Source organism: Scomber japonicus, chromosome 3 (genome assembly GCF_027409825.1).
Source record: "Scomber japonicus isolate fScoJap1 chromosome 3, fScoJap1.pri, whole genome shotgun sequence".
Classification (NCBI taxonomy): domain Eukaryota; kingdom Metazoa; phylum Chordata; class Actinopteri; order Scombriformes; family Scombridae; genus Scomber; species Scomber japonicus.
Genome location: NC_070580.1, coordinates 15639536 through 15654868, shown reverse-complemented (window position 1 = coordinate 15654868; position 15333 = coordinate 15639536). Strand labels below are relative to the sequence as shown.

Here is a 15333-nt window from a genome sequence, read left to right as displayed (position 1 = left end):
TTTGGGTGGAATTGTCCCTTATTGTTGCCAGACATGCCTCCCTTACTCCTGCCAACACACACGCATACACACGCACAAATACAAACCCACACACTCACTCTTGGGCAGACAGGGTGTTCAAGGAGTAATTCACACCACATGCCAACAAACTGGGCGGTTGTGTTTTTTTTTGTTGGTGTTTCTATGTGTGTGTATGTCTGTGCCTGCTTTAATGCTGAGGTCAAACCAGTAAATGGGAGGGGGTTCCCAAGATTTTTGTTAAAAGTGTTAAAATTCATGTGTGTGTGTGTGTGTGTGTGTGTGTGTGTGTGTGTGTGTGTGTGTGTGCGTACGTACGTGTGTGTATATAGGCAAGTCCACAGCCACGTCCGTGTGTGTGTGTGTGTTTTAATTGCGGTCTCAGCAAAAGTAGCAAGTGTGCTTGATACAGCTGGTTTTCATCACTCCGACTGCACAGAGAACTTCTCTCTCGTTCTGTCTCCCTCTAATCTCTCCCTCTGTTTTTGTAATCAAACATTACTTAATGTACCCAAGCTTCTAATTTGACAATTCGTTAAATATGTGACAATATGCTGTAGCTGTCTGCCACAATTTTTTCGCAGCGTTACAGTTTTGTACAGTTGTGAAATGATGCAAATATCTGGTGCTGCATGATTGTGTAAGAACTCCATGGTAAAGAACATTTCTCATTCTGGCCGTTAATTTGTGGTGTCCACACAGACACACACAAACACGCACACACGCACACACACAGGGTTGTTCATAAATCAATATTTACTGAGGAACCTTTCCCCTTTGAGTCAGAGGAAGCAAATGTGCATCCTGCTGTCTCCCCTCTCTAACCCTCTGTCATGAGGCTATGCTTGTGTGTGTGAGCAAGAGTGTGCACTTACAGTAAGTGCAAGGCGGCTCTTGTGTTTTGAGATGGGTGTTTTCTTGTTTTGATTTCGGCGCAGTTCAGACATTCCAACAAAACTGCCCATACCTCAGGGACTGATTTGTCTTGATGATAGCAAGTTTTAACATAGCAACAAACAACACAGCAAAGGAAGTGTAATGACTAAAATAATGATATTTACACTATTTTTAATATAATTATGGGAGAAATGGAAAGTGGCAGGGAAAAAAAGGAGATATGAGGAGAGCCAATGGGAGGGATGGCGTAGATAGCGGTGCCGGAAGGATGAATAGTAAGATTCAAGGGCAGAAAGAAGGAGAGTAGATAGAGGGACAGAGATAGTGTTACTGGTTTGAATGGACAGCACTGGAAGGCAGAAAGGGTAGAAACGGGAAGAGGTGGGTGGTGGTTAGTCACAGCTCTTCAGGGCACATCAGGGCAAATGACTCCTTACATCACTCTGGCAAATACAAACACAGTGCAACTGACACACACGAAGATATGCTGACACACTTCTGCCTCAGAGGATGTGGAAAACCCACTTTGCACCTTCCTCGGAAAGAGCAAGCGAGAGAGAGGGGAGGAGGAAAGGGGTGGTGAAGAGAGAGCGGAGCAGCGGAGAGGTTAAAGAAACAAAGAATGGAAGGAGGAGATGGTCAGAGTTTTGGAGTTAAGGAAGGTTTTGAATGAGTCGAGATTGAATTCAGACAAGTAGGAGCGCACACACACATATGATACACACACTCAAGCATGCTTTACATGCGCCAGGTGGACGTCTCAGGTTGAGGAAATCAAACCTGACAGCTTGGCAACAGGAGAGGGTACTGAAAGTGGCCAGTATGAAAGAGTATTTTTGTATTTCTTTTATCTAAAATGGAAGAAAAAAATTGATTGCATGGGTGTGCGTTGACGTCAAATTGAAAATACACTAACTCAGGTGGTTTTATGACTCTGATGTTGAAAATATTTGCCCGTACCAGTCCTTTTTACATGTCTATGTGTGCACAATAAACATCTGATCATCTCTATTTCTCTCTCGTAGGCGCTCCAGGCAGCCAGACAGTTCCTCCTCCAGCAGGCCTCTGGACTCAACTCCCCTGGCAGCAACGAGGTCAAACAGAGCCCTGTGCAGGTCAGAGCACGCACACACACACAAACACACACGCACACACACAAACAGATGCACAACCCAAGTGTTGCTTTGTCAGAATCTGTATATTATTAAGCCCCTGGCTGCTTCAGCTTCGCCTTCACCAACCTGCCACGTCAACTACACAGTGTGATATAGGCACATAGTTTTCTCTCCCTTTCTCTCTCCATGTCTGTGTGCGTGTGTGTGTGTCTCTCTCTTTTTCTGCGAAAGCATGTGTGTGTGATTGTTAATGTGTGTGTGAATGAGGTCTTTGTAGTGATTGGGTAGCAAGCTGCTTTCAGAGTTGGATTCCACAGTAAGCAGAGAGAGTGGGGTTAGCTGGAGTGCAGGATCCCCAGTGAAAGACACTTGAGGAGGGGACACACTCTCACACACACACACACACACACACACACACACACACACACACACACACACACAGTGCACATACATTATTACTATCAGTATGTGTTGATAAATATCACATATGGCAGTGTATTACTATAATGTGATATGCAGAGTGCATGCAGAAGTGTGATTTGTAGTTGTGTCTCATATCAATAAAGAGGGGCCATGGGTCCACTAGAGCAGCAAGCAGTCTGGCTATTGCACTGCTCTTCTCATTAATGTGCCACATGAAAAAGTGACAGCTGGCCCATCACAGTCTGGGATACAGAGAAAGGATTGGAAGAGAGAGAAAGACGTGTGTGAGAATGGGAAGTGGAAGGTCAAATTTATTTGAAGTACTCCAAGATGTGTGTGGGAAAAATGAGAAACATATTGTTTGTTAAATAAATTACATTTAAAGGTTAAAATACTGCTCTGGATGTTGAAATAAAAGGCAGTTATTTGCAATTTTGTAATGCACCCTAATATTTAAATTGTATATTTAAACTGTAAATAATAAAACATAAATTCATGTAGGTATTTGCATTTGTCATCATAAATATTTGGTGTTGTGTGTGTTTCTACAGGCATACACAGAAACAGTCTTTTATGTTTCCAATAACAGCAAGAGTGGTTTGTTTGCAATAAACAATGGAATAGCTGGGTGCTTAGCATGAACAGCAGTGGCCTCCATGACAGTCTGAGAAAGAGGGAAAAAAATCATATTAAACTCAAACGGCATCAATAGAAACTCCAAAGAAAAAGATTTTGCAGTGTTGTCCATACAGTTTAATTGCCAAGTGACCTCTGGGAAGTGTAAAAAATACCACAATATAAATGACTGCTTATTACAGAAGATTTCAAAAATGAAATAAAATGTAAAAAATGTGGATCTTGAGGATTACACTTTAATCAAAACCTGAATTGGAATCAGAATCGCTATATTTACTTTGGATAGAAACTGGCAGTTGGAGAAATTACATGATGACTTCTGAGGGGTAAGACAATATCAGAACAAATACTGTTTTTTTACCATAATACATAATAAATCTATATTGTAAAGTAATGTAAAGATCTAAATGTATTACTTATCTTCTGTATTAATACAAAATAGTGGATTGATATTCTTATATGTGCAGTAGTGTTTCATAATTCATGCAATCGCTGACCTGCAGAAGTGTCTTCTCTGTCTCTGGCTTTAAATCTGTGTTGGTGGTCAATTTAAATATTTCGACTCAAAATTCCCCATTCTGCTGTGATGAACAGGTGTTTTTATTAGTTGATGGAAATTTTAAAACTATACTAACTATATATTGATGTTGAAACTCCTTCCTGACATATCTTAGTAAGAACTAAATTGAAAGTAGGGAAGTAAGAAGAAGCGAGCATGTAGAGGGAAGTGAAATTGAATGCTGTAATATGATGCAAATCTTTTTTTTAGCAGTGAAGTGTAAGGAACAGCAGTCAAGTCTCTATGAATGTTTAAAAGGGATCAACCTGTGACAGCAATCTCGCATGAACAGAGTCAAACGCGAGTTGAATGTATGTTCAGTTGACCCTCCTCATACATACATCTCCAAGGAATATTACCTTCTACTGATTTCCCAACCATTCTACCCAGCCTCTACTCCCTCCATCTCTGTCTTGTCTTGTTTGTTGGTGCCTGGCCTGGCTAGCCTTTCTGTCCTCTCCAGGGCATCCACGTTACATCTCTGTTGTCTGAGTTGTCAGTTCACATGGCCCCACACACTCACTTGGATTTACTGTGTATATGTGTGTTTGTGCATCTGTTTCTGTTTCTGACTCGGCACTAACACCAAAGCGTACGTCAACTGTTGTTTGTGTGCCTGTTTATAGCAGCAGCACTGAAGATGTTTACTAGACCTCACAACAAACCTGGCTACTAAGCGGTAGAAATCTCTTAATTACTGTAATGTCTAACTTTATGAACATTTTGAAATGATGTAATTAAAGCCATCATATGTCAGAGTGAGCAAGGCCAGACATTTCATCTGGTCATTTCTTAAGGTGGCAGTAAGCGACTGTACAGTGACACAGGGGCTCACATCAGGCACAAAATGGCCGTCCTCAGGTTGGTTCCTGCTGGGCTGCTTTCACACATGCAAATGAGCCTCAGCCAATAATGAGATCTTTAGGAGCTCGATAATTAGATTTTTCCCTTCTCTCTGAGGGAGAACGGCAGAGGCAGACAGGGGAGAGCGGGAAGACTTCGTTTCGTGTCTTGACTTCTCTGGAGAAGCCTTGGTCTGTGCTGACAAGCCCCCCTCATACCGCTCCCCACCCCTTCCCCATCATATTTCTCTTCTTTTCTTTATTTATAATAGAGGGGAGGATCTGAGCTGAGAGCAAAAGAAACTCTGAGATTATATCTGCTTTTTGATTGGTTGCTCAAAGATGGTCTGTGCGTTTGGCTGGCTGTGTGAGATGGTATCAATCCACTCTGTGTGCATGTGTGTGTCGGTGTGTGTATATGTGTCACGCTGTCATGTGTCACATTCAGGAGAAGCCCGACAATAGCACAAGTCTCTAGACAGGCAATTGCAAGAAAAAATTGATTGTCTGCAACAAAATTGTAGCTAGAGTTGCTGAATAGCACAATAATCAGGATAGTTTCAAGTGATGATTTGGGAGTTTGATGATTCAAGATCATAGAGGCGTTTTGATTTGACATTTGAAACAAATGTATTATTTTACACCAATAGCAATAATACTCAATAATGTTTGCACATATTGACACTTTAAATGCCTCAAAATTGAATTAATATCTTACATAAATTGGTATGCTTTTCGTCTTGTTCTGCCACGCACTATAGTAATGAGCCTAAAACATCAACTAGGTTTTTATAGTATTGGTCAACCATATCTAGTCTTTTTGCACATTGTGGCATTGTCATCCAACCGTCTGATTGACTCAGCTGACTCAAGACATGGAATACTAAAAATCAGATTAATTGGCGATTGGTAGTAAAGAGGTTAGAGATCCAAAATATTGTAAAGCAAATCTTATACGCAGAAACCCGTGGCTAAACCAAGTATCTCTCAGGTGTGATTTTTTTTATAAAGTAAGGCAGTGTGGGAGAAGAACAAGCTCAGTCACTCTTTCTTGAATAAATATAGTTTTAAAAGGCCCTTCTTATGTAAGAGATTACACTTTAAAGATACCCTCTATAATCTCACTCTGTAGATGTGTGTTTGTCTTAGCTATTGGACATAAGTGCCACAGTTACCTTAATTGGTGGTGGCACGAGTGCGACCAAGTGAATGGGTGGGCACACATTTGGCAGACAGAGTGGCAATTGGCGGATTACCCAGCATGATACGTAGCATGCCAGGTCCATGACCTGCCACACGTTCTCTACAATGGACACACTTGGCACGCGCTCATACACTGGGTGGGCACAAGCAGACACATATACACCCACTTGGCAGACACACGCTTGGCACACTTAACACACTGCCACTTGGCATGCATACATACAGATTAACACACGTGCTTGGCTGTGGCCCATACGTATGTAATTGAATAGTGTGGTGTCCTGTTTTCATGTATTATTGAGGAGCTCATTTAATTAGGAAAAAAATGAAAAGACTCATTAGAGATATGTTAATTAGCTTGGCTCTCTGCTCTCTGGAGAGGGCTGGCACCAGCATAGTGGGTTGGAGGCTAGAGAGGGAGCCACGCAGAAAAGACAGGAGGAAACTGAGTCATGTCAGTCTTTCAGCAGAGATTCTATTGCAGGGAAACCACTTTTAATCAATACAATTACAATCCTATCTCAGCAGTCTACTATATGTTGCAAAATTGTTTTCTGGCTTTCCCAGTTACCTCATTTGAACCGCTATAGGTTTGTGAAAAACTCCCAAACATAGAGATTCTGAGGCAGGGTTCAAAGTCTTTTAACTAATCAACAAAAGTATGTGGAAAGATGAGTGTTTAGCCCCCCAGAGTCTGCGGTACTGAAGCGGTTCCTTCACTCGTTCTCTTTTATTTCCTTTCAAAGTGTTTTTCCCAAAGCACTCCTTTTGTCCACTCAATGAAAGTGCTTAGTTGGCAGTTTCTCTTATTTGATGTGGAGGGAATTGGGACTGTGTGTGTGTGTGTGTGTGTGTGTGTGTGTGTGTGTGTGTGTGTGTGTGTGTGTGTGTGTGTGTGTGTGTGTGTGTGCGTTGAGGGGGTGCATGGGGTCCTGACAGTTTGTGAAGGGTGTATGGGAAGAGGTTGAGCAGCCAGTGGAATGGGTTTGGCTCTGGGCAGAAGAGTGGACAAACGGAGGGAAAGATGGAGAGGAGGGTTTGGGTCTAGCCACTGAAGTGTGAAACTCTTATTTTGTGATTTGAAACATGAGTGAAATCAGTAATGAAATATGGTCGATAACAGACTCTCACACTTCCCAATGAAGTGCCTTGAGTGTGTGTGTGTTTGCGTGTGTGTTTCTGAAAATGTGTTGTCATTTTTATTCTGAAGCACTCAGGCGTTAGATAGAGGGAGGCGGTGGACAGGGGGAGAAGAAGGGAGGAGAAGGGGGAGAGGGGGAGGATTTTTTCCACTTGAACTTGCTGGTCTTTCACTGTCCTCTCTGAAGTTTCTTTCTTTTTTTTCATTTTGTCTGGCCCCTGTCAGTGAGAGCTGTGTGTTATGCGTGTCCACATGCATACTGTATGTGTATGAATGTGTGTTTACGTGTGCATGGATCACTGTTCTCAGTAGCTTGTGGTCCTCTGTGGGTTCTACTTTCCTCACTCCTCTATCATTTCATCTATTCACCCATTCTTGCATGCATGCTTCCACACAACCAGTCAACCGTCCTCCAACCTTCATCTTAGCCCCTTTGTGCTCAGCTTGTCCTTATCTCCAATTCAGTTTGCTCATAGAAACCTGCCAAAAGACAAACTTTTACACCTGAGTGTGTTAAATAAAGCCAGATGTATCACATTTGATATGAATATGTGAAAACCACCTTATCACTTATCATACATATACCTACCAGCTTTGTGCAACTTGGCAAACAATGCAATGAAGTCACCAGAAGCAGTAATATGTATAGGATTAAATACACTAAAACTTAAATGCAAATAAAAAAAACTGTTATTATATCAGATAATATTATAGTAACTTGTTTTGTGAATTTCTCTTGCATGCAAATGAGAGTGCTTAAAAAGAAAAGAATAAATCCAATTCACCTGCAATAAAAATTCCATATTGTCTGTAATATACTGTCCTTTGAAAACCATGGATCTTGAAAATGTAAACTTTTCATAAGCTAACAGCTTTGCAATTATGCGTTTTTTCAGTTCATGCAATCAATGTTAAATGGTTTATTGGGCCTATCAAATGGGAAAACCCATAAAGAAACATTAATCCCTCAGTTAATGTGTAAAATACAGAATTATTGTTAGCCAGATCGACATGTAAGACATACCCTTGCACAAAAATACCTGATGTGAAGACAACAGACATACACACAAAGTTTCAGTTAACTTCTTCTCACACATCTATTTTTGGTGCACTCCAACATATATTGTTAATAGATGTAGGCAAAAACATTGCTCAGCAAAAAGTCACCTCCCTGACTAAAAACTTCAGGGAATGAGGGGGAGTTTGACATCTGAAGCAGTACAATGCTCAAAATATCCCCAACCCCACCTGGCTTCGCTCATCAGTTCCCCCTAGAGTAATGTGGCCCCTGGCCCCGCGGCAGATTAGCTGGAGGAGGGGTACTCACCACACACAATGGAGCCCTTTTACCTCCAGTGGAGGCCTGGCCCTGAGCTCCAAACAACGCTCTCAGCACAGTAGGCACTCCTTCAATTTCTCTTTTTCACTCAAATGCTTTTCTCCTTCATTCCATGTCTCTCGCTGTTGCCCTCTTGCTCTCTCTCCCCACCACCGCTGCCCCCACCTCCATTATGCCCTCCTTTCATTTCTTGGCATGATGAGCACAGACAGGCTGTTTACCTGGAGGGACTGAATGAGTGAAGGAGCGATAGTGTTGATAGCTGGCGAATAAACAAATCCTGAACCAGCGAGGAGCAAGAGAGTTCACCACACACCGTTAAAGCCTTTACGCACTAAAAAGCAGCATAGTGCGGATTGTATTTCAATGGAGGGGGGGCTCTCAATTTACCCCCCTGCCTGCTAGAAGCTACAGACGCAAAAGAGGGCCATGCATTTTCCATGTTTTAACCATGTCAAACTTTTTGCAACTGCCCAGTCAGAAAAGAAATTAGTGGTTTGTGGCAGTAGTGGCACCCCTGGGCATTCAGTGTCTTTGTAATATTCTTGGTACTTTCTAATGAAGATGCCAACAGAACCATTATGGCAAGATATTATGGAATGAACAAAAGATTGAAAGGTTCAGAGATTTGTATACACATGCAGGTGTGTGTGTGTGTGTGTGTGTGTGTGTGTGTGTGTGTGTGTGTGTATGCGTGTGTGTGTGAGACAAGGAGAGAGACAGAGAGACAGGCGTCCTGTCCAGGATGAGGTGGTAATACTCAGTGACAAGGATAAACAGCACTGGGGTTTGCTCCTACCAGGAGAGGGGGGTGAGGAGGAGCAGGAGCAGGAGGAGGAGGCGAGGAGGTCTGTGTCAGCCTCTCTCTTCCTCCTGCTTTCTCCTTGTCATTTTTTCAATTATCCCTCTCTCCTGTGTGTCCCCATAGACCCAGAGGCAGGGTCCGCATCATTTAGACTGAGAGCCTGTTTAGATTCTGATTATAGCCTCCTTTCTTCTCACCACTCACAGCCATCACACACACACACACACACACACACACACACACACACACACACACACACATGTACTAGGCGCACATTTTGGAGCCAGCATGGGGTGAATAACTCAGCAGCAGTGCATTTATCAGCTTGTGAAGCTAAAGGGAGTGTTGAGATTTGTGTGTTTCTCTGATTTAAAAAAAAGTTGCATTAAAAATGACCACCAAACAGGAAAGAGTCAAACATTTTTTATAGCACCTATTTATTTTAAATGTGATAATTTGACATGTACGAGCATACACAAAAAAAAAAAAATCTGATGTGATGGCTGAGGGGTGGTGTACTTTTATAGTAAGAGACCTCAATTACAAGAAAGGTGAAGGTGTGAAATACAAAGTTCATTCCTAAATTAGAGATGATGCAGTCATTTAACCAGCCTGTCTTTATATAAACGTGGTGTTGAGCTGCACTGGGCTTATTCCCTCGGCTGCACGCTGGTTTAATATCAGATAGCCCTCCTTCCTCGCTTCCTGAGGTTTCATCTGAAATGGAAAGTGGGGCTTTTCCTCCTCGTTAGAATGAAAAGTCATCAAGGGAGGAGAGGAGAGAGGGATGGAGCCTCATTGAGATGCAAGTTACATCCCCCCTCTTTCTCTCTCTTCACTCCTTTGGGACTCCATGCCTTTCTCTTCCTTTTCCTTCCCATCTTTTTTGCGCTCCCTTGCTCCCTCTCTTCCTTTGTTAATCAGTTAAACTCCCTCTTCAAACAACCCCTCTAATTACTCCTCCACTCTCTGTAAACGACAGGGCTGTCTCTCATTTCTCCTTTCCTCCCTCCATTCCTTCCTCCCCCAGCTCCCTCACTCCATGGCAGCGGTTGACCTCTGTCAGCCACCGACCCCACAGCAGTGTATGTGTGTGTGTGCATGTATGACTGATTCTTGCATGTTAATATTTGGAGTGATATGTTAGTTATTAGTGGTTCAACTTTGTGTAATTGTTCACCCACAGTCATGTTTATGTGTACGTGTGTGTGTCTTCACTTTCGCAACCATTGCCTCAAGCTTTAGGCCACACTTCTATCCAAGAACCTGCTGGGTAGGGTTCCTTTCTCTCTCTGTAAGACTCTTCACACATTTCTTTTTTTCAACCCTGAATTTCTTCCGTCTTCCCTCATTTCTTATCCTCCTTCTTTCCTTTCTTCCACTGTGTGCATGGTATCCTTCCCTCTCCCCTCTCTCTGCTCGCCCCTCCGCTCATTCCCCCCCGCTTCACCTCTCTCACACTAATCTACCACGCATCTCTCTCTTTTAAATTAACATGCAACATGAAAAAAAGGGACGACAGCGGAAAAAATTAAATGCATTTAATAAATGCCTGACTTCAAATCGCCCGGCTTTTCAGACTCTCCCTATTCACAGTCCAATGAAAGGGGAGAAATCATTCACCGGGAGAGACAAAGCCGAATGAAAATATAATTTCGCATTGTGAGGCGCTTTTGTCCTGGCCCGTCAAATCGCTAATGGCGAGGCTTTTGTTTTGTGGCGGCGCTCTCAGGCTGGCGGTGTCGTATGGCGGTGGCAACGCATGCCCCATAATCACCACGCTTTGTGATATTAGATTATAGGGGCAATTAATGGCGTCAAACCGTAACTACTCAGCATTCAGCCAGCCACACACACACATTTAGCCTTAAACACATGCATACAGACCTGTTCACACACACACACACTCATGTATATTCACATGCACACACACATACAGTACAGTATATCAGCACTTACACACACACGTGCATGCATTTGGTTATGGCGTCAGCCAACACACAGAAAGGTGCTATAACTCCAATAATTATTATAGCCGTGACTTGAAAATGTCAATGGTGGTGTGTATAAAATAGAATGTATGAGTTGTCAGGGAGGAAGAATGGGATGCACAAGAGCAATTAATTACAGCTTTTCATTTGGCAGCTTAGACTGACAAGGCCCGGCGGCGGGGGCAAGCTGGCATGACGCCAAGCACACCCATCACCACCCCCACCTTACTCGCTACCCTCCCCACCTCGCTCCCATCCCCTCTGCCTGTTCCTTTACCAAGTGCCACAACATCACCCTTCGCCTAACTCACCCCACTCTGACTCTGTCTTTTCTTCTTCTTCTCCTCCCTCTCCTTCAGATGAAACACACACTCATGTGTATGTTGTTCATCCTCTAACGCACTCCTCTTCTTCTTCTTAACCCAGACCCACATCTGCCCTGCCCTCTCCAACCTCTTTCTTTCCATCCCTTTACTGTTATGTGTGGTTGGGAGTGAGTTTAGTTAGGGAAGTCTGGTTTGATAAAGACATAGACAGAATCTGGGACCACTGACAGACACAGACAGAGAAAAAGACACCTAAGGACTAATGGAGGGAGGGAGGGGAGGGAGGTGGAGAGAGAGGCCAGGTAGGAAAGACAGTGTTAGTATTTATGGCCAATCTTGTTTACAAAGTCAAATCAGCTCTTTAGAGATTTAATTTACCAGTGACAGCTCGTCCCCTCTCTTGCTCTCTACCGCACAATTCCCTCTCCCGTCACTCTCCCTACCTGCCATCCCCTCAGGTGGTGAGTAGATAGACTGCTCTGAAAAGAGTTACATACACACTGGCACTTGTGCACGCCCACACACACAAGCCTTGTGCCACAGATGCATGTAGTTTGACCATGAGAGAGATTGATATTTTACCACTGAGTGAATATAGATAAATGGCCAATTTCCAAGGCAATAACTCAGAATTTCTCTATATAAAACAGCCATCACTTCTTAACAGACAGGATTATTTGTATTGAGAAAGCAGTATAGTTTATTGACGTGTAGGCAGTGAAGGAAGAGCTAGTCATCCCTCAGCCTCTAAACAGAGAGAAAATATCAGCTCTTGGACTCTCACTCCCCATCTCTCTGTAAATATCTCTGTCTCAACTGTTCTGTCTTTATCCCCTTCATTGTTTTCTCAAATCTTAATTCAGTTAACAAATACAAAAGAACTCTATCAGCAGACATGTCTGTGTGGTTATTCATATATTGTGTCTGCATTTATGTGTGTACATTGTGTCTCAGTTTCTGTTTTTTTTTTGTAGTTAGTTTGTCTTCAGCTTTGTAGTGTTTGTAATCAGATTAGCATATCTGCCCATCATTGTGTACAATGCATGTGCAGTGAGTGCTTGCACAACACATCTGCAAGAATCACCACGTTCCTCTCTTAGTCCTCTCACTCCCCTTTTCTCTCTCTCTCTCTCTCTCTCTCTCTCTCTCTCTCTCTCTCTCACTCTCTCTATCTCTGCCTTTGCCTGCCTGCAGCACTATCTGATGAGATAGACATCTCATCAGATAGCCACTTTGTTGTTCCTTTCTTCTTAGCTGGGCTTGACTGTGTGGAAAGAAAATCGGAGGCTGTCCTAATCATGTGTTTATGGAAGCAGATAAGATTTTATATTTTATAGGGAGATTGCATATCTGTCCTTGTATCTCTGCCTGTTGTCACAGAAATTGCCTTTTTTTTTTTACAATGCCAGGAAAGTGTCAACAATATGTGTGTATCATGGTGCATCTGAGTATTTATCTTTGCCTGATGTTGCCAGCTTTTCTCAGCACTGACAACAGAGAATGAAAGACAACACACCTCTCTAACTTTTCCTGTCCATACCAGCATACTGCACAACCTCCACTGAATTTGTTTGTTTTGAGTAGAGCATTCAGTTGCAGGCACAGTCATGCTTAAAAGTTGCTGTGCTGGCTTCTCACACAAAGCTTAACCCATTGATTGAGTTGTCCTACTTTTGCAAGCAAGTATGTGAGCTATTATTTATTTAAATGTATGTGTTCCTGTGTTGTCTCTAGGTGCCAGTGTCCATGGCTATGATGAGTCCACAGATGATCACTCCTCAACAGATGCAACAGATCCTGTCTCCCCCTCAGCTCCAGGCCCTGCTGCAGCAACAGCAGGCTCTTATGCTACAGCAGGTGAAACACACACACATTCACAAACACTCACACTCTGGTTGGACTCAGTCCCAGGCCGGCATGTTTGGATGTGTCTGTTTTAGTAGGCGCTGACACACACTGGGCATGATTGTATCTTATTCAATGCTCGGTGATCTTTGAAGATAAACACACATCCACATATCCACTTACACACATTGTCATTTCGAATACCTCCTCTTTAGCATTGTTGCATGCTCCCACCTGCAGGCACACACCTGCACACCTAATCACACACACCTAAACACACACACACACACACACACACACACACACACAAACACACACACACTCATTTATATGCTTTTTAGCATCAGCCAGTGAATCATAGTGATTCAGGAGTGTGTGCTGATGCCCGGCAGGTGATAGAGGGGTTGCCATGTCGACACAAACCAATAAACACACTTCATCTGCAACAGATCTGTCAAATACTCAGCCACACCAACCTGCGACCTCCTACCTACATGCACGAAACACACATGCACAACCTTGTAAAGGAGGTGAAGTGGACTATTAACAATGTGGGGATAGAGAAGTAATTTCGACATAGGGGATGTCTAGAAAACACATTCATACACACATATGCAAGGCTAGAGCAGACAGTAGATTTAATAAGGAGCGGTAGCTTTAGGCAAGTATAAATTGCAGTGGGAAGATCTGACAACATGTATCATAATGGAAATGTGAAATGTGCTGGCTTCCTGGAAACAGACATGCAGACGGTTAAGAACCTCTTCACCAGCTCTTTTTTTCTCTAACGAGGAAAGAGGAGACGGAGGGGTGATGGGGTTGATAATGCACGCTCATACACATACACATACACACGCGCGCACACACACATACACACACACACACATATTACACTCCCACTATTAAAACCACTGAGTTTAACATTGCTCTCCCACTTAATTAACCACAGTATGGACTTGCTCTTAGTGTATATCTGCAAATCAGGCACTTTTACACACACACACACACACACACACACACACACACACACACACACACACACACACACACACACACACACATATGCACGCACACACAGCAGAAGAATCAACCAACATATCACTCACTGGAGCATTAAATTTCATATCCCCATGGCAATACAGCATTGTGTAAGAGTGTGTAAGTAAGGTTTATGGCTCACTGCTACACACCATTTGTGTGTTTGTACAGGCACACATTTGTGGATTTGCATGTTAGTGTGTGTGTGTGTGTGTGTGTGTGTGTGTGTGTGTGTGTTAACCTTTAAGTTTCCTCTAACCTTTCTTATGCTATGGCTGCTCTGCCTTTCTTTCTTGGTGTGTTCACTAAAGTCAAGGTCATGGTAATAGGCTGGAGAGGTGAGTGCCTCACTTACACATACTCTTAATGCACAAAGCCACTGAATCAAATCATTAAAAAGACCTTAATTATCACTTAATTATTCCCTCAACTCACCACTCTCCAGCCAAGTGTGTGTGCGGGTGTGTGTGTGCTTGCATATGCATTTGTCTGTGTGATGAGGAGGCGATCAGGGCTAGTGACGCGGAAAAGAGAGATTAACTCCGCCTAAGGAGCGATAAAAGAGAGGGAAGACAGATGGAAAAGAAAGAGAATCAAAGAAGGAATTAGTCTTGCATTTAAAATAAATTAAGGATAAGAAGGAACATAATAATACAAAAGCACAGTAAATTATGCAAAATTGAAGCTATGGCTTGGATAAGATTGAAACTGGAAATGTAAAACAGCATTGCACAGAGAGAGTGGGAGCATTACATTACACAGGGTGTGTATGGTAAGGATGGGCAGTGGTGTGTAGTTGGCTCACTGTAGGGTCAGATGGATGAGAGGCCGAAACAACTGCTGTGCTGTGAAGTCATTCTTTGCTGTAAAGCCTCTTTGAACATTTGATGCACCATGAAACAAAGACAAACTGCAGACGGACACATGTACAAGCCGTTCTCAAGAGGATAACCCCCCTCACATACATGCACACACAGACACAGACACACACACACTGCCGTCTGTGTGAGTTTTCCTGTTCGCCTTTCTCTCCTCGTAGCAAGATTATAATCTTAATGGAGCTTCCTGAGTAAATTAATGATTAGTAACTCAAACAAACAGACAAGCTGTGGCCAGTCAAAGGAGAGGTTGATGCAAAGTGTGTTGTGACTCACT

The 15333-nt window shown here is 42.9% G+C and overlaps 1 protein-coding gene across 1 annotated transcript in view; it reads left to right on the top strand.

Annotated features, from left to right (window-relative positions):
* Positions 1 to 15333, top strand: part of foxp4 (forkhead box P4) — a 54017-nt gene that overhangs the window by 15131 nt on the left and 23553 nt on the right. The window contains exons 2-3 of the mRNA XM_053315735.1: positions 1941 to 2030; positions 13030 to 13152. Of these exons, the coding sequence (XP_053171710.1) occupies positions 1941 to 2030; positions 13030 to 13152 (213 nt within the window). The remainder of the gene's footprint in view (positions 1 to 1940; positions 2031 to 13029; positions 13153 to 15333) is intronic.